At 41.7% G+C, this 25,268-nt stretch overlaps 1 protein-coding gene across 3 annotated transcripts; it reads left to right on the top strand.

The window, feature by feature from the left end:
• Nucleotides 1-347: 347 nt before the first annotated feature.
• On the top strand, nucleotides 348-24,570 carry RNF34 (ring finger protein 34). 3 transcript variants are annotated; one of them, XM_061384767.1, is made up of 6 exons: nucleotides 348-595; nucleotides 16,103-16,321; nucleotides 19,330-19,737; nucleotides 21,230-21,331; nucleotides 21,588-21,789; nucleotides 23,633-24,570. In XM_061384767.1, exons 2-6 carry the CDS (start codon nucleotides 16,118-16,120, stop codon nucleotides 23,821-23,823), a joined length of 1,107 nt encoding a protein of 368 aa, XP_061240751.1. In that variant the 5' UTR covers nucleotides 348-595; nucleotides 16,103-16,117; the 3' UTR covers nucleotides 23,824-24,570. The 3 variants fall into 3 exon arrangements, with proteins under 3 accessions (XP_061240751.1, XP_061240752.1, XP_061240750.1); XM_061384766.1 differs by lacking the exon at nucleotides 348-595 and adding an exon at nucleotides 3,823-3,941; XM_061384768.1 differs by lacking the exons at nucleotides 348-595; nucleotides 21,230-21,331 and adding an exon at nucleotides 3,820-3,941.
• The last annotated feature ends 698 nt before the right edge of the window (nucleotides 24,571-25,268 follow it).

Here is a 25,268-nt window from a genome sequence, read left to right as displayed (position 1 = left end):
TTGATGTGGACCATTTTTGAAGTCTTTATTGGATTTGTTACAAGATTGCTTCTGTTTTATGTTTTGGTTTTTTGGCCATGAGGCATGTGGGATCTTAGCTCCCAAACCAGGGATTGAACCCTCACTCCCTACACTGGAAGGCAAAGTCTCAACCACTGGACCACCAGGGAAGTCCCTCCAGCTTACTTAAGAGTAGTATGATGTGGCCCTACATTATTTGATTTACTCTCTGGAAACAGTTTCAAGTTCTGTTTCTGTCTTAATTTCTGTATCTGTATTCTTCAACCATTCAGCAAAGTGGAAGACAATAGCTGCCCAGTTAATAATCTTTTTTTTTTTTTTTACAGATGGAGAAATTCAAGGCAGAAGCGGGTTACATGTTCAAATCAGCAAAGTAATTCACGAGAGAATTCCAAAAAGATTCTCTGAGTCCAGAACAAAATGATTTTATGGAGCCATCTGTTCGCCAGCTGCAGAGATGGTTTGCTAAAGTGCAGTGTTGTTGGAACCATTTTGACTGTAGCAGAAGTCAATCAGGATTCAGATAAGACCCAAATTAAGCATTCCAGTGAAGAGATGCTTCTTCATTGTACAGGTGAGCAAATTTTATGACCTCTCTACAACTTTGGCATGTGTAAACTCAGGTTAAAAGAGGATAGAGAGTCCTTGTGGTCTTTTAAGTCATGCAACTTAAGCAGTGACCACAAAGAAGATGTATTATCTTGACTGGGTGAAAGAGTTATACTGTATTTGTGAAGATGACCAAGGATAAACAACACAGCAAACCAGATCCAAGGCTCAGATACTTTTGTTCTCAGATACTTTTGGCTCATATCTAGGCAACAGAGTCATGCACTAATCTTATGATGCAACTTAACTCAGATGGGGGTGGGTGGGGAGTGGGTGGAAAGATGCGCGTGCTGGAGATGAGACAGGAATGGCAGAATGTAGAGAGTTGTTAAAACTGAGTGATGGATATATGGGAATTCATTACACTATTCTGTTTACTTCATCTGTTTGAAATTTCCCCAAATAAATGGTTTAGTACAGCAAGTTGCTAACATTGCAAAAAGCTCAATATAGTCTTCCATGACTTACTGTCTTTGAGACAATCCATCGCTGGAATAAAAACTGCTGTCCTTCTACTATATTGTCTAAAGAGTACACGTGCTGTTGAAAGAACCATTTATTCAGTAACTTTTAAACATTTTAATAAAACTTTTGCTGCTTCTTGAATTTGAAAAAGGTTTTGAAGTTATGTAATTGACTTAAGAGTGCATTATGAATTCAGTAAAAGAATTCTTTTGCGGGATTAAATAAAAGACAAACTCAGAACAGCAAGTAAGTTTAGCTGCAATAAATTATCCCACATGTCTTGGGAATACTTTTATTCTGAAATACAAAGTATTAGGCTGTTGATGGTTATATCAGCAACAGACCACATTTTCCTGAACCCTAATTGGTACAGTTAATACACAATTGAAAGAAGGGTGTCATTATACAAAGTTTGAAACAAAGAAAAAATTTCAGTCACACAGTGTCTCTTTTATTGAAAAAGTATGATGTTGAAGCACAAAAATGCCTCTCAGGCTTCAGGGGGTTCCAATTTCAAGTATTTAGCAACTGTGAACTTGTGTGTACCCTCTTTACTTCCTTTTTTAAAAAATGTTTTTATTTTTTTTCAATGTTATATTCCTTCTCAGTCTTCCAGAAGAAAGAACTCACTCAAACATTTATGGGGAGCTTTGTTTTAAGTTAGGCACAGAGAAAGGTCATCCTCAAGAACTGCAGTGTTAAATGGTCTCCAATACAATCTCTCCCTACTATTGTTTTAATTGCTTTTCCCTGGTCACTCTCCAGGAAACTGCATTAACTTTGTGTATGTGTGCTTTGCTTCTCAATATCTTTATTATCATGATCACAGTTTTATTGAGATATAATTCACATACAAGTCACTCATTTAAATGGTACAATTCAGTAGTTTTTAGTGTATTTACAGAGTTGGGCAACCATCACCACAGTAAATTTTAGAATATTTTCATTGTCTCCCCACAGAAACCCCTGGGTCCATTCACAAATCCCCCTAACCACCTCAACCCTAAGCAACTACTTCTCTACTTTCTCTCTGGATTTGCCTCTTCTGGACATTTCATATGTGTGGACTCATATATGGCCTTTTGTAACTGGCTTCTTTCACTTAGCATCATGCTTTCAAGGTTCACTCACATTATGACAGGTATCAGTACTTCCTATTTTAATTTTCCAATGTGTAGACCACATTTATCTGTCAAATAATGGACACTTGGGTTGTTTCCACTTTTTAACTATTATTGATTATCCTGCTATGAATGTTCATGTTATAAGGCTTTTTGGTGGACTTACTTGGGTTTTTATACCTAGAATTAATTACTGGGTCATATGGTAATCGTGTTTAATGTTTTGAAGAACTGCCAGTTTTCCAAAGCAGCTGCACCATTTTAGCGTCCCACCAGCAATGTAATTAGAGTTCCAATTTCTCGAAATCCTTAACAGCGTTTATTATCTTTTTTATTTTAGCCATCCTAGTGGGTGTGAAGTGGTATCTCATTGTGGTTTTAATTTGCATTTCCCTGATGGCTAATGATGTTGAGCATCTTTTCATGTGCTTAATCGTTAACTCTTCAGGTAGACCTGCCAGCTTCCTTTCTAAAGAGGGAGAAATATGACTTTGTACCACCAGCAGGTTTTTATTCAGTTTCTTTGTGCCTGGATCATTAGAAGAATTAATACTTTCTCCTCCATTGAGATTCAGCTGCTGCTCCCACATGGTGAGTGAAAGTCTTTCTTTGCATTTTTCCAAAGAAAATCCAGGACTATAGAAGCTAAACTGCATTATCTGAGCACTGCTTTAAGCCACAAAAATAAGCGAGTACACAACGAGTATTACTGCAGCCTAAGTGGGATGGCTTTATGTTTTAATCTGACATAGTACATATAAGCAAATCTATTCAAAAGCAATAGATTAGACTTAGGTCCCCAAGAGAAGAATTGATATCTTTATATCTCTTTATCTACTTAAATATTTAAGTACTGGTTAGAGGGGAGAGGAACAAGTATAGGAAAACCTACGGAGTGTCATCAAGTCCGGCTGAAGAAATCAGTACTTAATTTACAAACTAATTTTCTCGGTCCAAATAAAGTCAACTCCAAGGACTCTCTCACCGTGCTAGGATTTGGTTATTTTGAACTTCGCTCTAAAAGAGCAGTTAGGATCTGAGAACCGTTGGTTCTTCAAGTGTTTTCAATAAAACCTTGTTTTTTAAAGCCAAGTCCTTGCGTGAGCATTTGCCACTGCTCAGTGGACGCTTCAGAGAGGAGACCTGAGGTCATTACCGAGTGTGAGAGGCTTGACCGTCTGGAGAGGAAATCCGAGGCCCTGTTTTGACCGTTATTATAATAAAAACCTTCCAACCAAACCGGCTTTTTCAAATTTACCACGCCCCTTACCGCCCTCACTTCCCAGAGAACTTGACCACCCAGCCGTAAACCCAAGTCTCTGCCCCACAGACTCTTCAGGGGACGCTGACTCCGATTTCAGCAACCTAATGAAGAAAACCTCTGGGAGTGTGCCTACCCGCACCCCCCAGACCCGCCCATCTCTGCCTGCGGCGGAATGGATTCTTCCTTAGCCTACCAGGCAGCGCTAGAGGCCCCGCCCCACTCCCGCCCCTTTATTGGCTTTGGGGACCGGCCTCCGAAGTGTCGGCTTCGGATTGGCCGACTCGGCCGCCACTCGGGGCGCGCAGCGGGCGTGACCACGCCCCTTACGTCTGGACGCTGGGTCGCCTAGAAAGGGCCCGTAATCGCCGCCCAGAAGGGAGGAGGGCGGTTGTGCTAGAAGCTGCTATGGTGCTGAGTTCCCTGGCAGAGCCGACCCAGACGCGGCGGTCGCGGCCATGAAGGTGAGGGGCCGGTGGGGCCGGGCAGTCCCTCCTCGTCTCTCCTGTTTGGCCAGGGCGCCTGAAGCGTCTTCTTTTTCTCCTCAGCTGTTACTCCGCCGGCACCACGGAGAGCTCCGCGGAGACCTGGGGCGGCTGGGAGTGGGGACACCCCGACCGGCGTCTGGGGCCCTGACCCGCAGGGTGGGTGTCCTGGGCTCTTGGCCGTTCCCAATTACCACAGCGCTTCGGACAGCGAGGCCGAGGCCGGGGGAGAGGCCGGGCGCCCCCGACCCTCATGCTTGGTGGGCCCCTCTCGGCGCCGGGCCCTGTCCGCGTCCTTGGGGGCCGGAGGCAGACCCACTGCTTACCTCACCCTCTGTGCCTTTGCCCACACCGTGCCCTCTCCCGTCCCGAGTCCTTGAACTAACCCAAATGCCGGGAGCACCACGGGACTGTCGCAGGACGGCAACTACAGGACGAAGGGAAAAGGAGTGGTGCGGAGAGTCGTAAAGGCTCGGGCTAGGCTCCCTGTTAGAAATGCCTCAGGGCGGGGATCCCAGCCTGAAGGATCTGTTTACAGGCTTAACACTGGGGCCGTGACCTAGAGCGCTATCAAACCCAATGTGTCTCCGTCGCCGCTAGGTACGCAGCAAGTAATTTGACAGCTTGAGTCTTCAAGGTGGGTGTGAGAGCGTGGGAGCATCACTGAGTGAGAAGTTTAGGGGAAGGCGGGGAGATTCTGGCCCACTTTTCGGAACGGATTCTCTCAACTCGATCGCTGAGAATTCTGAAGAACTCTGGGTAACAACAATCAATTCAAGTATTGATTCAAACCAAGTGGGATGAGTCATAAGGTGATACTCTTTCAGATCTAGATGGTTTTTTTAAGTTCCGTGAAGAGGTCTGATTGACAGTGGGTTAAGAAAAATAACAGAGTGAACCGCTAGCTTAAAACGCTACTTTCACAAAGCCCCAAGGAAGTATTTTGTTGAGCATTTCCCATATGTTGTCTAAGAGGGATATTTCATGCATAGAAGTAATTCACAATATAATCCCATCCTTTGGGAGTTTGCCAACCGAAAGAGAAGAGACATTCTCAAGAGACCACATTCTGAGGGAGAGTTTGATGTAAGGTATCAAAAATGCAAAACCCTCAGGAGCAAGACAGAATTTTTTCTGGCTATAGAAAGCCAGGAAGATTTTTGGAATAGGTAACTTCTGAACTGGATGTTAAGTATGAGTATATTCAAAGAGCTTATTTTAACTTCCCATTTCAGCTATAAAATATTTCAACTTTGAATTTACCTATTAAAATATCTAAAACTAGCTTTCTTTGCTGAAAACCATCATCTTGCCATGTTTTATTAATAAGATCCAAAAACAAAGCAGGAATCTTTATACATAACTCCTCAAAGAATGTTAGTATCTTTATTAGTATTAAATTTGTGACCTACCAAGAAACAAGGTGTCAAAGGAGAGAATGAGGGGCAAGTCCAGTGTTGAAAGCTTTTCAGCAGTGTTTTTGAATTTAGGTGGAAGACGCTGCTTTCTGAGTTGAAGTTTTAAAAACCAAATTGAATGGGATTTGAAAATGTAAAAAGACATATATATTGTGAAACAAAGTACAAACCTAATAGACCAGTCTGAACAAGACAATTATGAAGATTCTGTTTTCCATTTAAACTTTTGTGAAAATTGGATTCATAAATTTAGGATTTGAGCTGTTTATTAACTTTGTTTCTCACTAGGATTAATTATGTGGTGTCATCTATAGATTTCTGGGTAGGGTCATTGATTCCTGATGTCATGAAATTCTAACATGAATGTTCATCAAAGCAAGTACTTCTTTCACTGGAATTAAAATTAATTTAAAAGTCAAGCAATCAGATAAATACATCTTCACACAAACCCAGGATAGGAGCTGGTTTTAGTATATGTATAAAATGGGTATTACTTTCTTCCTTTAATGTTTTTTGGGGGGAGTCTAGAAAATGTTGTTTTGAAATAGGTTTATGTCTCAAAGATTCTGTACTGTTTTACCTTAGAGTAGTATCTAATTAACTTCCTATAAGGGATTTTAAGAAAATACAAATTAGTGTCGTATGTTCAGTTCAGTTGCTCAGTTGTGTCCAACTTTTTGCGACCCCATGGGCTGCAGCACGCCAGGCTTCCTTGTCCATCACCACCTCCCAGAGCTTGCTCAAACTCATGTCCATTGAGTTGGTGATACTATCCAACCATCTCATCCTCTGTCATCCCCTTCTCTTGCCTTCAGTCTTTCCCAGCATCAGGGTCTTTTCATCAGGTGGCCAAAGTATTGGAGCTTCAACATCAATCCTTCCAATGACTATTAAGGACTGATTTCCTTTAGGATTGACTGGTTTGATCTCCTTGATGCTCAAGGGACTTTGAAGAGTCTTCTCCAACACCACAGTTCAAAAGCATCAATTCTTCGGTGCTCAGCTTTCTTTATGGTCCAACTCTCACATCCATACATGACTACTGGAAAAACCATATCTTTGACTAGACAGACCTTTGTCAGCAAAGTAATGTCTCTGCTTCTTGATACACTATCTAGGTTGGTCATAGCTTTTCTTCCAAGGAGCATGCGTCTTTTAATTTCATGGCTGCAGTCACCATCTGCAGTGATTTTGGATCCCAAAACAATAAAGTCTCTCACTGTTTCCATTGTTTCCCATCTATTTGCCGTGAAGTTATGGGCCCAAATGCCATGATCTTAGTTTTTTGACTGTTGAGTTTTAAACTGGCTTTTTCACTCTCCTCTTTCACTTTCATCAAGAGGCTCTTTAATTCCTCTTTGCTTTCTGCCGTAAGGGTGGTGTCATCTGCATATCTGAGGTTACTGATATTTTTCCCTGCAATCTTGATTTCAGCTTGTGGTTCATCCAACCTGGCATTTCTCATGATATACTCTGCATATAAGTTAAATAAGCAAGGTGACAGTATACAGCCTTAACATACTCCTTTCCCAGTTTGGAACCAGTCCGTTCTTTCATTTCTGGTTCTAATTGTTGCTTCTTGACCTGCATACAGATTTCTCAGGAGGCAGGAAAGGTGGTCTGGTATTCCCATCTCTTTAAGAATTTTCCATAGTTTCTTGTGACCCACCCAGTCAAAGGCTTTGGCGTAGTCAGTGAAGCAGAAGTAGATGTTTTTCTGGAATTCTCTTGCTTTTTCTATGATCCAACAGATGTTGGCAATTTGATCTCTGGTTCCTCTGCCTTTTCTAAATCCAGCTTGAACATCTGGAAGTTCTCGGTTCACGTACTGTTGAAGCCTAGCTTGGAGCATTTTGAGCATTGCTTTGCTCGTGTGCGTCTTATGTTAGTTTGATTTAATCCTCCTTCCTGTTTTTCCATATTTATATTGATTTCCCCCTTAATTGTACTAATAATTGTTCCAAATTCAAATGAGACATCAAGAAGAAAGTAATCTGTTTAATGTAATTTCTTTTTTTCCTTCTCTTTGCCCTGAAAGGTGGGGGAGTGGTGCTAAGGGTTAAGTATACTGTTTAAAAAAAGAAAACCCAAACAGGAATAAGACAACATTTATGATCTCCAGAACACGTTATTGTAAAAATCAATCAATTTGGCCAAATGTCTTGCATAAAAATATTACATTTTTAAGACCAGCATTTGTTTTTGCAGCCTGCTTAATGTTCAAATGGTATAAGAGAAAGAACTTAGGATGCAGAGTTTCCTCCTTTGTGATATACGGTCAAATACTTGGTCATTAAGATAGCAGAGTTGCTGGCGTATTATATTTCAGTTGAAGCACCAGTTTCTGTAAGAAATCCTTTGACGTTTTAAGAAACTGTGTTCCTCCCGTGGCTCTAAATAGGGTAAAGGTTTTTGCTTATTATCTTAACAGTTTCTTCTGGTTTACTTTAAGTTCTGTAGGGAAGTTTAACCTCATTAAAATTAAAACTGTGAAACTTATTCTTTTGTATCATGGGTACTGAGATTTGAAACACCTTTTCTTATTGTTTAACACAAGGACATTGAGTTTCAGCAAACTGAAGGTTGTTCAGAGTTTAAAGACAGAGTTTTTGATGATTGCCTTCTCTGAAGAAGCTTCCACTAGTGGAAGAACTGAATTCCTGCCTGGTCCTTATAACTTCTTACAGCATCCAAGAAAACTAATGTTTCTGAAATGGGAACTTTTAGCTTTATCCTTAACTGTGTAAATTATTACATTTAGAGTTCAAGCAAGCAATGCTTAGGAGGTGGCTTCATGATCACCTAGTTTAGTCAAAAGCAAATGATTTAGACTGTGATCCTTTAGATTATTTAGCTTTCCTCGTAGCTCAGCTGATAAAGAATCCACTTGCAATGCAGGAGACCCTGGTTTGATTCCTGGGTCAGGAAGATCCCCCTGGAAAAGGGATTGGCTACCCACTCCAATATTCTTGGGCTTTCCTGGTAGCTCAGATGGTAAAGAATCTGCCTGCTATGTGGGAGACCTGGGTTTGATCCCTGGGTTGGGAAGATCCCCTGGAGGAGGGCATGGCAACCCACTCCAGTATTCTTGCCTGGAGAATCCCATGGACAGAGGAGCCTGGCAGGCTACAGTCCATGGGGTTGCAAAGAGTCACACAGGACTGAGCAAGTAAGCACAGCACCCATGATCATTTAGTTTTTTGCTGTTTTAAAACCCATTAACTTCCGCTGCTTCCTGATTTAGCATTCATGGAAGTCAGTATAGCTTTTCTTATTCCGCATTCTAGTTTGCCTGGCTACTATTACATTTGGTGGACCCATTAAAAGGGATCACATCCTGATATAGTCAACCCACTCCAGTGTTCTTACCTGGAGAATCCCAGGGACGGGGGAGCCTGGTGGGCTGCCGTCTATGGGGTCTCACAGAATCGGACACGACTGAAGCGACTTAGCAGCAGCAGCAGCAGAAGAGGATTCAAAGTTTGTAGTAAACTTTTTGTTGATTCTCTCAGTTGAGCATTTTAGAAGTCTCCCCCTCCCTCAACCCCTAGCTATTCTAAAAAACACATTAGAACACACACACACACGACAGCTGAACCTTGAGTCACTGAACACACACAAAATACACACACAGACACAGGCAACAGCTGAACCTTGAGCCACTCAAAAACTCTGGCACTGTGCCAGAAAGAAGGCTGGGCTACTGCTCTCCCAAAGAAACAACACGTAAAATGATGATTCAGAATGGGCCTCTATTGAGACTCTGACTGAGGAACACCAGAGAGTGCTTATAAAATTGGTGGTCTGGTACTGTTGTGGAAATAAGTGTGACAGCACTGGAAACTGTTAGTCTCACTCCTGCAAATTGTCTAGGTTTGTGAATAACGGTCCCTATCCTCCTCTGTACTACTCTGGAGGAGGGGGACTTTCCTCTTTATTCTCTAGGAAGAAACAACACAGGAGGAACACTTTCAGCCTTTGTGCTGCTAGAAAGTAAAGAGAAACTTCTATGTTGGTGATCTTAACAAAGGAGCTAAACATGCTTGACTCAGTACTTTCCTGGGACCTGCTCAGATCTCACTTCCTTTGGTTGGGATGACACTCTGGTTAGCTGGCTGGTAGGCTGCTGTTGGCCAGCCGTGTAGGTAGTTGGGTGACATGTTATCAAGACCAATTGGCTGCAGAGTTAAAGTCATGTTCTCCTTTTGGTGTTACCAGTAAAAAAGCAAATATTAAATTTCTATTTGTTTTATCTCTTTACTCAGTTTTAGAATGGGAGTGACAAAAAAAAAAAGTGTTATTGGCTCCCTAAGATCTTGGTGCACTGGCTTTGGGAAAAAAAAAAAAATAAGAGCTGGCATTGGAAACCAGAATAACATGAAGAGATCTAGGTGTCTGGGGCAGTTCAGATAGGAAACTTTAGAACTTAATTTCTTACTGTGGGTCATGTAAGTTTTTAATATGATATCTGGTTCTTAACTGATGCCAGGCAGGCCCTGGTTCTGTGGCTAATCTGTTCAGAAATAATTTTAGTCTAACAGGATGTGTAGGAAATGGACTAGGTTTATCAAGAAAGTCATTTATTTTCAGTAGTCATTGATGGTTAGAAAATCAGCTGCAAACAGCTAAATTTCCTGAGCTAGGAGCAACCCACTCCAGTGTTCTTGCCTGGAGAATCCCAAAGATGGGGGAGCCTGGTGGGCTGCCATCTATGGGGTCGCAGAGAGTCGGACACAACTGAAGTGACTTAGCAGCAGCAGCAGCAGCAGCAGGAGTTTTGTGCCAGACATAAGTAGATGGTTGCCTTATTCAGTTATTCTCATGTTGTTTTTGAACTATATTCATGGCCAAGAGAGGAAATGTCACCATCTTTACAGATTACTGTTCCTTTTAACCTCTTGGGTTCATGTGGTTTAGTCTGTTGAGTCCTGCTGTCAACCGTGGTCCCAAGTAAGGTTTAGAATTGATAGTCACATATACCCAGATCATAGCTTTAGTTTTCAGAGATTCAGACTTTGTCTTTTTTCATGGAAGGGTAGTAGGTTGTTTTTTTTTTTTTTTTTTTTAACAAAGTAAGCAACTGAAAGATGGGTGGTGACCTATATTTAGGTAACACACCTCTTTGTAACTGAGGCATAGCAACAACTCGAATTTACTGCAAATCCAAAAACCAAAGAGCCGTGTCTTGTGTACTGTCTGCCTAGAAATTGTGTTTGCTCAGAATATTCAGAAGAAAGTGGAATAGTTTGGAAAATATGCTTCAATCTTACTATCAAAAGATGAGCAGAGTGTGAATAAAAGCAAAATAAGAGAATGCAGGTCAATTAAACTGGTAGAAGATCTTAGAGGATAGGAAAACAGAATTGGAAAGAAATGAAGTTGGGTCCCTAAAGCTCTTCGAGGGAGGGTGCAAGAAAGGGGGCTTTTTGGTTATGACTCCCCTGGATTCGGTAACTGGGCTGCAAGAAAATGTAACAGAGTCGGAGAGTCAAAAGCTCAGAGAATAAATTCATGTTCCCTTACCTGCCCCCTTCCCAAGAGCACACATTCAACTCAGTTGTTGGGAAAATGCTCTCTTAAATTGTTTCTGAATTGCTTTTGGAGATTCTGTCACTTGAAAAATGGGACTGTTATGTGTGTATGTGTACTCAGTCGTGTCTGACTCTCTGCGACCCCATGGACCCCACCAGGCTTCTCTGTACAAGGATTCTCCAGACAGGAGTACTGGAGTGGGTTGCCATTTCCTCCTCCAGGGAATCTTCCCCACCCAGGGATCGAATTCCCATCTCTTGTGTCTCCTGCATTGGCAGGCAGATTCTTCCCTGCACCATCTGAAGCCCTGGAACTGTAATATCAAGTAGTAACAGAAGTTTGGATAGATTTGAAAGGGAAAGATTAGTATAGGACACTTCAAGTACTGTTAACTGAATGGCAAGGTAACAGTTGTTAGGGAGGGATCCTTGTGCCCAGAGGGAACATCAGAAGAAATTTAAGCAATTAGGACTTTAAGGGAAAGTGCTAGAAGATGAAACATACTAATGGACGTCAGGGAGATGGAGCCCAAGCCTGGAAGCTTCATCTTTTGCGTGGATCCTTCAACTTAGAGGTGAAGAACGACAAAAATAGTATGCGCAATGCCTGTTTTTGATGGACGCGGAAATCACTCTTTCTCCCAATATTGGAGATTGCACACAAGAAAAGGTGTAGAGAAATAAGTTAGAAAATACGAAATTTGGGCCAAAAAGCAAAGAACAAATAAAATAAAGGACGGCATCAAATTTCAGCCTAAGTTCCAGGCTAATAATGTGTGTAAAGGAGAGGAACTAATTTAAGAATCAGAGTAAATTGTTGAAAACTCAAGCTGAGCCTTTCTGAAAGAATGAGGGGAAACCATGGAGGGAAAGGAAAAACTGAAAGCATATCCCACTACTTGGGGCCTGGGGATGGGACATGGGGTGAGGAGTATACATAGGTCGTGAGGAGCACGTGATGGAGGTATTGGTCCTAGAACTCTAGAGGCACAGGCTTCAGAAGTAACTGCAGCCCCTTCCACTTTGGAATCTCTGAGTGATTCTCCAGCTGAAATGATGGAGGCAGGAAGGAGAAATCTAGACTCAGCAGGTGTTAACCACTTAACCTCGACTGTAAGTGCACATCACATGGGGAATTTTTTTTATAGTTGACTTTTTTCTCTTTATTAAAAATTTTTAATTGGAGAATAATTGCTTTACAGTGCTGTGGTAGTCTCTGTCATACATCAATATGAATCAGTCATATATGTCCCCTCCCTTATGAGCCTCCCCCACCCCATATTCCATATTCCACTCCTCCACATAGGGAATTTTTTTTTTTTTAGTTATGATGCCCAGACTAGTTAAATCAGAATCTTGGGGCTCAGTATTTTTTACGGCTCTCCTGGCCAGTCCAACTGCTGTCTTAAGGGCAGTTTCACTGGCCTAGGCAACTCCTTGGTGAGAGGCAGTGACAGCAGCCCCTGTAGTACAGGACTAAAAATACCTGCTCCAAAGAAGTGGGGGAGGTTGAATCACTAAAGAGATCACTTTCATTTCAGCACTGGGGTGCCAGAAAACAGTCTTAAAGGGGAAATAGAAATGAAGTTTTTAAGATATGCTGGATGGTAAAGAAAGGTACCTGGATAAAACTGGTACCTGGGCTTCCACTCTTTCAAATTTCTGCACTTCTTGAGAAAGACTGGAGTGTCGCCATTGCTCCTGTCAGAGGGTGACAGTGCGCACAGGTAGATTTACCCTTTAGCGGGATGTGAGGAATATCCTCTTACTGGGAGATTATTCTCATTTTGGGAGATTTTGTTCAAAATTGAGTTCACAGATCTAAGGAAGCGGAAAGAGATTTTCAGTGTTTCAGATTTTTCTTTTTTTTCCCCTCTGATATGGTCTTTGGCTGATCTGTAACAAATATGTTATAGCAACACATTTTTGCCTGGGACAGTGCTCTGGGAGTTGGCTTGGGCTTTGTGTTTTAATTTTTATTTTATAATGAAATAACTGAAAGATAGAAGCATTCTTTCCACTATTTTCCCTTCTGGGGAATGAGGAGGAAATTCTCTCCCCTTTATAGGAATTGGATGAAATTGTTACCTTCCAATATCGATGTCTACACAGAGATTGTTGTTTTCCCAAAAACAAATTCTTCTGTTCCCTTCATCAGAACTGTGTATATTTTCAACCTAGAATTTTAATGGTTGTACTCATTAACATGGTTTGAAAATTTGTATCCTTCCTCTACTCTCATTGTAAAAGTGTTTCAGGACAGAAAGAACAAAATGTGCAACAGAGCTACTTTTAAAAAGGGAGTATCATTCATTTTTTTGGCCTGCAAGGTCAGAATTTTTTCCATCTTTATTACTCTTTCTTAACAAGACACAATTTGAACTTTTTAGGTAGCACAAAAAAATTAATTACATTGCCTTTTAAAAGAAGTATCATAATGAAACCTTTTACAGAATTATTTATCAATTAGTCACAGTGATGCCACTATATGCTGTGGAGGAAAGAAGTTCTGTTCATGAGGAGTTTTCACTGGAGTTGAGACAATATCACCCAGGAATTAAAAGGGTGCTTCTGATGCTGGGAGGGATTGGGGGCAGGAGGAGAAGGGGACGACAGAGGATGAGATGGCTGGACGGCATCACTGACTCAATGGACGTGAGTCTGAGTGAACTCCGGGAGTTGGTGATGGATAGGGAGGCCTGGCGTGCTGCGATTCATGGGGTCGCAAAGAGTCAGACATGACTGAGCGACTGAACTGAACTGAACTGAACAACAATTTAATCATTTAGAAGCTCAGTCAGCAGGAAGCTAAAGCTTCTCAAAACCATACTTCTTTAAACTCTCGGAATGAAAAAAGTTTCTCCTGGTGGTACTTTCTGTAGTTGAGGTATTCCCCCCAAAATATTATGTGCAAATTGAATATTTTGAAAACGTTCTCAGTTGTTTTAAGAGCTCACTGTTTAAAGCACTGCGGATGAATCCTTTACTAAAAAAATACTCACTTTAAATGGACTATTAGTAAATCTGGATTTTTATGCTTTTATGTTTAAACAAATCATGGCTCTAGGATCTGAGGTATGTATTTATTTAAAGGTATGAACTATTAATTATAACTTAACCTGACTTTAAAGGTATCACTGTTTCTTGAGAATTACAGGGTTTGAAGCCATGCAACACTTAAGTCAGTGACCCTGATGCTTCAGACTGTTTGAACCTTATATTGTGGGTTCGTGTTTCTTTACCTTCTCTTTTCCCGGTATTTAACATAACATACTGCTTCTGGGGGGCTTCTCAAGTGGCCCTAGTGGTGGAAACCTGCCTGCCAATACAGGAGGCGGTTCAATCCCTGGGTCAGGAAGATCCCCCCAGAGAAGGGAATGGCAACCCATTCCAGTATTCTTGCCTGGAGAATCCCAAGGACTGGCAGGGTACAGTCCATGGGGTCACAAAGAGCCAGACACAGCTGAGCACTTGAGCGTACACACATACTACTTCTGGGTAGTAGCAAGAATGGCGTGATCCTTCTATAACATTCCAAGTAACCTTTTAAGATTGTTTATAAAAAAAGTTTTTTAAGAGCTCACTGGACAAACAGTAAATGTTTGACAGAGTTAGATAATGAAGGGAACAGTGTACTGTTGTCGTATTTTGCCCTTTTAACTAGTAAGACCTCACCTACCTGGAATTCCATTACTTATCACAGTATCTAGAGTCTAGAATGTGCTTAAGAATCAGGACAAGGGGCAAGAGCTCACTGGTTCCAAACACTGTAGCTTTTTGTTTTTAGCATGGGAAAATGCCTAAAGCCCTCACTGAAAATATATTTTTATATACACTCCTAACAAGCTTGGTTATCAGGTTTCTGAGTACAGTAAAAAAAAAAAAAAAAAAAGAAGTTGCTAGAGGTAGCTATAGTGATAGCAGTGATGATTCACAGAAAGGGAAGAAATGGGAGAAAACATAAAAGGCAGCATATTAGTTTCAAGCCACTCAGTGGTATAGCAAATAGCCCTTAGACCTCATAACATCATTAGGGTTATCAAGTCATCAAAAATTTTGTTCAGTATTCTGTTTGCTTGTAAAGAGTTTCCTTAATTTTAAATTAATATATATATTCTTTTTAAAAAATATGTATTTGGCTGTGTTTGGTCCTGGTTGTAATAAGTGGGATGTTCATTGCGGCATCCTGGCTCTCTAGTTGTGACGTACAGGCTCTGGAGAGCTCTGTGACGGGCTTCATTGGCCCGTGTCATGTGGGATCTTAGTTCCCCGACAAGGGATCAAACCTGCGTCCCCTGCACTGCAGGGTAGATTCTTAACCATTGGACCACCATGGAAGTCCCTAATATTTTCTTTATAAAGATTTGGAAAGCAGGGGAAAACTCCAGAAAACAAATTATATGAGATCTACATGAAAACCTAGAGAGCGCCTCAGTTGGCATTTTGATGTTTTCCCAGTCATTTTAAAAAAACCAAAAAAGTATTCATATGGCATAGTTTATTATGTCCAGTTACAAATGAGAGGACTGAAGTTTCTAATTTGAATTTATATTCTTTCTGCTAAATGATAGGAAAAACTGCTTCAGCCTATAGAACAGTGCTATCTGTAGTCACCAGTCTTTAAGGTTGCCAGGTAGCATACAAGACACTTAATTAAATTTGAATTTTAGATAAAGAACAATTTGGGGGGATAAGCATAAACCCCAAATATCACACAGTAGGTACTTCTATCCAGTCTTTTTTTTTTCTGTGTTGTATGCACATACATCTCTAAGCATTTATGTGTGGGTTTTTTTTTTTTTTTAATGAAATTGGGTTCATGTTGTATCTTCTCCTTTAGTTAACAGTGTATCATGAGTATCCCCAAAGCCAAATATTCTTTGTAAATACCAGAATATTACCCACTGTCAAATAGCTTAAAATTTTGATGCTAAAAAGACAATCTAGATGGGACTTCCTTGGTGATCCAGTAATTAAGACTCTATGCTTCCACTGCAGGAGGTACCAGTTCAGTCCCTGGTCAGGGAAGTAGAATCCCACAGGCCAGGCAGTGTGGCCAAAAAAAAAACCCCTCACAATCTCAAAATTATTTAGGGCAAACATGCTTCTGCAGAATGGCATTCCTTAAGAATCCCAAAGAGCACAGGTTCCACTCAGCTTTAAACTGATGCCTGTTTTTGTTCCTTTTCAGGCGGGTGCTACGTCTATGTGGGCTTCGTGCTGTGGGCTGCTGAACGAAGTCATGGGGACTGGAGCTGTCAGGGGCCAGCAATCTGGATTTGCAGGAGGCACTGGTCCATTCAGATTTACACCAAATTCTGATTTTTCTGCTTACCCACCAGCATCTGCAGAAGGGCCTAATATAGTTTGCAAAGCCTGTGGACTTTCATTTTCAGTCTTTAGAAAGAAGGTGAGTTGCATGAAATGTTATATATTAAAAACTTATGTGTCAGAATTCTCAACTGTATGTTATTTTGAATACTTTCTTCATTTCTTCTTATACATGTCAAAAACTTAGTCCTAATAATCATTTCCCATTTGGAAAAGTACTAAGTTGAAGGGGCTGTATATCATTGTCAGTTTTGTTGACTAGACACTATTATTTCTCACGATGCTCAGCCATCCTTTCTCTTGGACTCTGACTTTGTTTATCCACTTTGATTCTTCCTGATGCTGCTTATATTCTGAAGCAAAAGATTTAATTAGTCAACAGTCTGTTCAGAGATGATTTACTATAGCTCTGACCTCAAGTTTCAAAAAATGTGTCCCTACCCATATGAACTCAAGTGAAGAAGTGAGTATATTAATATTGACTATTGTTTAAAGATTCAACATACCACACTTGGGCTAAAACAGTTGTTTTTTTTTAGGACAGAAAGTCATTCTTTCTGAGAACCATCATATTGGTAGGTCATCTCCCAGTCTGTCAGTTCAGTCCTTAAAATACTTAAGAAACAAGGTGTGAGCTAGGGTTGGTATTCCGAACCCCAAGAGGAAATGACCACATCTTAGTATCTTTAAGCTTTGCTCATGAAATGGCTTTGATTGTGATTTAAGGTTCTACAAAGAATAGCAAGGAGAGAAGAAAGCCTTCCTCAGCAATCAATGCAAAAAATAGAGGAAAACAACAGAATGGGAAAGACTAGAGATCTCTTCAAGAAAATTAGAGATAACAAGGGAACATTTCATGCAAAGATGGGCTCGATACAGGACAGAAATGGTATGGACATAACAGAAGCAGAAGATATTAAGAAGAGGTGGCAAGAATACACAGAAGAACTGTACAAAAAGATCTTCACGACCCAGATAATCACGATGGTGTGATCATTCACCCAGAGCCAGACATCCTGGAATGTGAAGTCAAGTGGGCCTTAGAAAGCATCACTACGAACAAAGTAGTGGAGGTGATGGAATTCCAGTTGAGCTATTTGAAATCCTGGAAGATGATGCTGTGAAAGTGCTGCACTCAGTATGCCAGCAAATTTGGAAAACTCAGCAGTGTCCACAGGACTGGAAAAGGTCAGTTTTCATTCTAATCCCAAAGAAAGGCAATGCCAAAGAATGCTCAAACTACTGCACAATTGCACCCATCTCACACGCTAGTAAAGTAATGCTCAAAATTCTCCAAGCCAGGCTTCAGCAGTATGTGAACCGTGAACTTCCAGATGTTCAGGCTGGTTTTAGAAAAGGCAGAGGAACCAGAGATCAAATTGCCAACATCCGCTGGATCATCAAAAAAGCAAGAGAGTTCCAGAAACACATCTATTTCTGCTTTATTGACTATGCCAAAGCCTTTGACTGTGTAGATCACAATAAACTGTGGAAAATTCTGAAAGAGATGGGAATACCAGACCACCTGACCTGCCTCTTGAGAAACCTGTATGCAGGTCGGGAAGCAACAGTTAGAACTGGACATGGAACAACAGACTGGTTCCAAATAGGAAAAGGAGTATGTCAAGGCTGTATATTGTCACCCTGCTTATTTAACTTATATGCAGAGTACATCATGAGAAACGCTGTTGGAAGAAGTACAAGCTGGAATGAAGATTGCTGGGAGAAATACCAATAACCTCAGATATGCAGATGACACGACCCTTATGGCAGAAAGTGAAGAGGAACTAAAAAGCCTATTGATGAAAGTGAAAGAGGAGAGTGAAAAAGTTGGCTTAAAGCTCAACATTCAGAAAGCTAAGATCATGGCATCTGGTCCCATCACTTCATGGCAGATAGATGGGGAAACAGTGGAAACAGTGTCAGACTTTATTTTGGGGGGCTCCAAAATCACTGCAGATGGTGATTGCAACCATGAAATTAAAAGATGCTTACTCCTTGGAAGGAAAGTTATGACCAACTTAGATAGCATATTGAAAAGGAGAGATGCTACTTTACCAATAAAGGTCCATCTAGTCAAGGCTATGGTTTTTCCTGTGGTCATGTATGGATGTGAGAGTTGGACTGTGAAGAAAGCTGAGCGCTGAAGAATTGATGCTTTTGAACTGTGGTGTTGGAGAAGACTCTGGAGAGTCCCTTGGACTGCAAGGAGATCTAACCAGTCCATCCTAAAGGAGATCAGTACTGGGTGTTCATTGGAGGGACTGATGCTAAAGCTGAAACTCCAATATTTTGGCCACCTCATGCAAAGAGTTGACTCATTGGAAAAGACCCTGATGCTGGGAGGGATTGGGGGCAGGAGGAGAAGGGGACGACAGAGGATGAGATGGCTGGATGGCATCACCGACTCGATGGACATGAGTTTGAGTGAACTCTGGGAGTTGGTGATGGACAGGGAGGCCTGGCATGCTGCGATTCATGGGGTCGCAAAGAGTCGGACACGACTGAGCGAATGAACTGAACTGAGGGTACAGATATTGTAAAGTGGTGTACTCTGTTTGCTTGGCTTGATGTTGAGAGATCAGTTGTCTTTCTCTTTTCCTCTCTGTGTTAGGCTTTCCCCTCTTTTCTTTACTTATTTTTTATTTTATATTGGATATAGTTGATTAACAGCATTGTGTTTGTTTAATGTGTACAGCCCCCCTTCTCTTTAAACCAGGAAATTTTCACAGGAAAAGAGCAGGAAGAGTTTGTGCTTGTGCTTTTCTGCTCCATGTGGTTCAAGTCAGCTCTGCTTTGCTAATTACATGTTTGCACCCATGGGTGGAAAAGGTTTTAATTCATTAACACAATAGTTATATTTTTTAAAGGGCTATATTTGTACTTCAGTGAATCCAGACTGCCTCAGCAACGACTGTTTTGATTTTCACAGCTTTGAGAACATGAAACGCCCATGGGTCTGGTGCCATAGGGGGCTTCATAAAAGCTAAAATTTAATTTTAATAGAAGACAAAAGGAAAACTAGGGCTTTTGCAGTGGCTTATGTCTGGCTGTCATTAAATGCTTCTTTTCTCTCTGTCTCTTCAGCATGTATGTTGTGACTGCAAGAAAGATTTTTGCTCCGTGTGTTCAGTCTTACAAGAAAATCTCCGTAGATGTTCCACTTGTCACTTATTACAAGAGACAGCCTTTCAGCGCCCTCAGTTAATGCGACTGAAAGTGAAGGATCTCCGACAGTATCTCATCCTTCGAAACATACCGATCGATACCTGTCGGGAGAAAGAAGACTTGGTGGACCTGGTCCTGTGCCACCATCGGCTGGGCTCTGAGGATGACTTGGACACGAGCAGTCTCAATTCCTCAAGGTCCCAGACTTCTAGCTTTTTTACACACTCATTTTTTTCAAACTATACAGCCCCGTCTGCTACCGCATCTTCGTTTCAGGGAGAGCTTATGGGTGGAGACCGGACCTTAGGATCTGGAGCGCTGGCACAGGTACGAGGGTACAGTTACCCCAAGGGCCTGGCACATCATCCGCTCTTGGCCAGTGTGGTGGGGCCTTCAGGGCTGATGGCTCCTTGCTGAGGCGAGGTTCCACACTTTGCTGAACTCTGTGCCTGCTGGCTCCCCTAGTGTGAAGCTCTGCACTTGGATGCTGTACAAAGGGTCTGAAAAGAGCTCATCAGTCTCTTGACCTTAGTTATCCCAGTTTCCTTAAATCCTATAGTTAAATACTAGCTGTTGAAATAATGGCCATGAAACGTAGCACATAAATGTTTACAGGATGTAAACATTTTTACTGTTTGTGTTTACTATTAAAACTAGTAAAAATGTTTACTATTTGTGTGTCAGTGACCATGGAAACTATAAGGTAACCTAATGCCCAGTTGTCTTGCTACAGTAAAGTTGTGCTCATCTAGATATTGGGAAAGAGCCATCTGAATTAGCAACACGATACGGTTATTTACTCATTTCAAAGAAATGCCAGTGCAGAATGTTGTCCCAGTGAGGTCCTTGGGCATTCTGATGGAATAACGTGCAAGGGCTTGTAATTAATACCCAATTTGTATATATGAATGAGTCTAAAATGCTGAAAGAATTGTTTTGAACATTTATGTCCGAGTTTAATTTTCTCCTCTGAGGAAAAAGGTTAGAAGCAGAGGGAAATGTGGTCTAGTTGCTTTCTAAGTAGTCATAAATTAAATAAGCCCAAGCTAGGCATTTTATTGTTTTGTCAAATGGCAGCTGGCACAATTATGATGCAAACACAAGACGCATGTGTCTGACCTTCGTGTCACTTTGGGGTATATGACACCACTCAGGAGGTGTGGGTTTTGGGTATTACAATATGGTGCTTATGAACTACTAGGATAGAATACTTGAAATTGAAAATTGACATAGGCTTTCTGTTCTCCCTAAAGAAAAAAGTATCTAATGGTTGAGGAACTTCTAAAAACTAGAACTAGCATCCACCATCAGTGAATTATTCTAGAAAGCTTTGCTTGGAATTAGAATGGCTAAGTATGAGATAGTAAGACTGAGATCTTTGAAATCAAATAGCCCTGACACTAGGGCTGATCTTAGAGCTTTAGTTTCTACCTGTATCTTAGAGGCTCCAGTTAAACTAGCCATGTGCAGGTCCTTTATCAGGACACAGTGCAATTTCATACACTGTTGGCTTTGGTATCCTGTGATGGGCCCTTCTTAACTCCTTGGGGAGTTAATATTTCTGGTTAGACTTTTACAGATTCACACTCTTATAGGAATTTGACTTGTGAGATAACTATGGAAGGTTAGTTGTTTAGAGAATCATGTGGGGCCCAACTCTTTGGGAGGGGCAGCAGCTCTCAGGACCCTGGGAAGGTGTGGAGTATACCAGGTGTTGGGGTCATTCTTAGGGAGGATGGCTGGAAGGGTTTTCTCCAGTGATAAATACGGGTTGATATTGCTAGGAAAAGTCCTGGCCTAATATCCATTATGTGTGTAGGAGCCCAGTGAAATAGCTTCAGCAAACACAGAAGACGATGAAGATGATGATGACGACGACGACGATGACGACGACGATGATGAAGAAAACTTGGAGGACCGGGTGAGACTGCCTGTGTAATTTGATTTTCTTGACATGTCTTCACCCTGGTAGGGAAAATACCCATGTGGACTTCCGCTAGATTAGCATAGGTTGTTGCTTCAAGTTTGAACGCAGCACAGCATATAAGACACAAGGACTCGTGAGAAGCCTGGGTCGAATCTCCAGGACCAGTGATGCCTGTAGGGTGAATGTGGTATGCTGTTTTCCTTGCTGAATTTGCAGGAACAGAGGTAATGGATGCACTCTGTGATTTCAGACGCCTGGCCTCACCAAGAAGAGAGTGAGAGCTTCTCTGTCCGACCTGTCAAGCCTTGAGGACGTGGAGGGGATGAGCGTGCGCCAGCTGAAGGAGATCCTGGCTCGGAATTTCGTCAACTATTCTGGCTGCTGTGAAAAATGGGAGCTAGTAGAGAAAGTAAACCGGTTATACAAAGAGAATGAAGAAAACCAAAAGTCATGTAGGTTTATTTTTCCTTTTTTTTTTTGTCCTTAGAGTAGCCTTCTTTAGGCTTTTTAAAACAGGGCTGTCTCTGTCACAATGAAGTCCAATTTATTTTTGAGAAAACTGTCCTTTGATTGAGTGTGAATTAGTCATATGAAGCTGTTTATAGATCTTTTAAGCAGTAGGTTCATTATGTAATACTGGCTTTGAGATCACCATTGCTTCACCATTGCTGGTGAGTCAGGTAATCATTTGTTCAGTCTGTTTTTTCTTTCCATAATGAAATTCCTTGGATCTATAAAAAGGCTTCTTTTCTCACTTACCTGTCTTGCAAGCTGGTACTTAGGATTTAAAAGCTATAATTGAGATCATCAGTGGGGAAAAAAACTCCCTAGAGCCAAGATATTAAGTAGTTCTTAGCATCAGTATTAGTAGGTTTCTGTGTAAGTCGTGAAAAGCTGAGGTTAAGAACTTCTAAACTACATACTGATGGAGCGTGGAGCAGAAATCCTCAGCCAGTAAAGGGCCAGGGCCACAGAGCATTTATAGGCAAGAGAAAAGAATTCAGTGGTGTTCAGACTGACAAATATTATGTTCTAATCTCAAAAACAGTCCTCCTATTAACTTTTATCATCTTGAATTTTTTTCTCTAAAAGCTGGTTATAACACAGGGTTGGTTGATAAACAGGTCTATGCCCAGAATAGGCAGAAAGCCTTTTGGCACACCTGTTTCTAAGATGATGCCACAATAGTAGACACAGGCATCTTAGTCACTGGAGCCTTTAGAGGCTCATGTGTCATCTTATTCCATGCATGCTTTCTACCCACTTTCCACTAATGGTGTGGGCCGAGAACTAGGACCTCAAAAATCTCTTGACATGGCAGTGTTTATTTCTCTTAAATCCAGAGACTACTGGCCCTTCGAGCTTGGATTCCTGCTTGGTTTTTCTAACCTTCTTCATGATTCCCATTGAGTCCTTCTGTGACCTGTAGAAGGGGAAACCTCACTGTCCAAAGCTTTTGGCCAAATCTCAGGCTGTCATGAACTTTTTAAACTCATTCCACACCTTTCTTGTTCAGAACCAGAAGGTGCCTTTTGGGTAGATACACCCCAACAGTACTATCATAGCCAGAAACAGATGAATTTCAAGATGCTTCCAAGCCTTAGGGGGTGCCTTCCCCCAACATCAGGCAACTTGATGTATGATGGTTTAATAAACTTTCCTCACGCTCCTCCTCCAGAGATGAGGCTCTGGAGTCTGTGACTTTCCCAAGGCCACATAGTTGGGCTGGAAATTCCAATCATGTTCTGACTCTCTAAGGCTCCTGTATCAGCCAGCCTGGGGTTTCTTCATTTTTATTTACAGAAGCAAACCATCATTATCACAAAAATCTTGTATTATGTACAGATATAAAATAGAATCAGGGGTCCCCAGGTGGCTCAGTGGTAAAGAATCTGCCTGCTAATGCAGGAGACACTAGTTTGATTCCTGGGTCGGGAAGATCCCCTGGAGGAGGAAGTGGCAACCAACTCCAGTATTCTTGCCTAGAGAATCCCTCGGATAGAGGAACTTGGTGGGCTACAGTCCTCAGGGTCACAAAAGAGTCAGATACAATTTAGCAGCTAAACAACAGCAACATAAAACAGAATTAAATAGCTAACATTTGCTAGGCACATCCTCCCTGGCCCTCAGCTTAGCATTTCTCATTTATTCTTCACACAACCCTACGAAGCGTCCTTATTGTCATTTCCAGGGGAAGGAAGCGAGGTGCAGAGAAGTGCGGACTGCTTCTCACAGTGGGGTCACTGGGTCCCTCCGTGGCCGTGCCCGCCACCCCAGCCCTCTGTTGCCTTTCAGATGGTGAGCGGCTGCAGCTGCAGGACGAGGAGGACGACAGCCTGTGCCGAATCTGCATGGACGCCGTCATCGACTGCGTCTTGCTCGAGTGCGGGCACATGGTCACCTGCACCAAGTGCGGCAAGCGCATGAGCGAGTGTCCCATCTGCCGGCAGTACGTGGTGCGCGCTGTGCATGTGTTCAAGTCCTGAAGCCCAGCCCCCGTGCTGAGCTCGATCCTAGACATTTCCATGCACAGAGGGGACTGGACACTTCCTGTTCGAAAGCTGAAGCTATTTTTAAAAAATTATTTTCACTCCTAACTGGGGACGGGAAAGATTCATCCTGAGTCGCGGCCACACTGGTCCATGCTGTATGCCCGTCAGCCTGAGCACGGGCTGTTTCCCAGGTTCTGCTGGGCTCCCTCACAACGCCTCTGATCACTCCTCGCTCAAGTGGACTGCTTATGGCATCAGCTACTGCTCTCTTTGCAGGACATTTCTCTTGTTCTCTTGTTTCTCCTTCATCCTATTTTTAACTCAGATGTTTGAAACTTCTGTTCTCTTAGGATGAGATCACTGTCTGCAAATGGCTGACATGGTACACACTGAGCAGTGGCACTTCTGAATGTTCATTTTATTAGTCATGTATATTTTAAATGCTACTATTTGATGAATGTAAGTTTCCACATTGTTGCTCTTTCTGCGTTTCAACATCATTGGGAACAACTGACATTCTATAGTCAACTGCCAGGGCCTTAGACTAAACATGTCCATTTTTGTTCAGGTACAGCTTTTTCTAGCAAGGGCTGCATCTAGCTTCCTTCATTAGAGAAGTGTGTGTGTTGAATTCTTTATTAACGTGTAATCAGTTTACACTGTTTTGTATAGTGAAAGTGTATTTTCAGTGCTACCCACTAGCTAATTTGAACTTTAGGAATAAAATTAGATTTTAAGAAATGTTTTTATGGACACTTTTCCTGGTCAGTTCCTAATTCACTTGGGTGCAGCATGAATGGGTGTCCACACCTGGTCCCAGCACCTCCTTCAGGAGAGCAAGGAGCACCTTCAAAGACGTTGCCCCCATCTACCCTTGGCTGCTGACTTAATGGTAAGTTTAACTACATTTTCACCGTTTACCGTGACCAGGTGTTGTGCCAGATGCTTTGTGGTTATCTCCAAATATATATTACCTCATGTCACAGATGGGGAACTCAAGTCTCTGAGAAATTAAAAATCTTGTCTAAAGTCTGTTAAAAAGTCACCACAAGGAATTCCCTGGAGTTCCGGTGGTTAAGACTCTGTGCTCTCATTGCCGAGGGTTGGGTTCAATTCCTGGTCGGGGAGCTAAGATCCTGTGAGTCATATGGTGAGGCCAAAGAAAAAGTTTTTTAATAAAATAAGCCCCCACCTAAGAATTTGAACCTAGCTCTAATGTTTTTTCTTAACTCCTCTAATGCCTGAGATGATAAACCTGAGACACTAACTTATGCAAAAAAGGATCTTAGGATATTAATGATGTGAAATCTCTTTTCTTTTAGATCTAATTCTGATCATGGTGGTTGAGTTGAGACCAACTGTGGATTCACTCCCACTGCTTGTGAGGAGGTATGTTTTTGGGAAACTACATAACTCCTTGGGTGAGTCCTGTGGGTTTC

The sequence above is a fragment of the Bos javanicus genome, chromosome 17, assembly GCF_032452875.1.
Source record: "Bos javanicus breed banteng chromosome 17, ARS-OSU_banteng_1.0, whole genome shotgun sequence".
Lineage (NCBI taxonomy): Eukaryota > Metazoa > Chordata > Mammalia > Artiodactyla > Bovidae > Bos > Bos javanicus.
This window is presented reverse-complemented; position numbering and strand designations above follow the sequence as displayed.

What these genes read in the sequence shown, in the direction of transcription:
- RNF34 (XM_061384766.1), top strand. An exon ending in AAGAAAACTTGGAGGACCGG is followed by an intron (nt 21,332 to 21,587) that starts GTGAGACTGCCT and finishes CTGTGATTTCAG; the next exon opens with ACGCCTGGCCTCACCAAGAA. An exon ending in TGAAGAAAACCAAAAGTCAT is followed by an intron (nt 21,790 to 23,632) that starts GTAGGTTTATTT and finishes GTTGCCTTTCAG; the next exon opens with ATGGTGAGCGGCTGCAGCTG.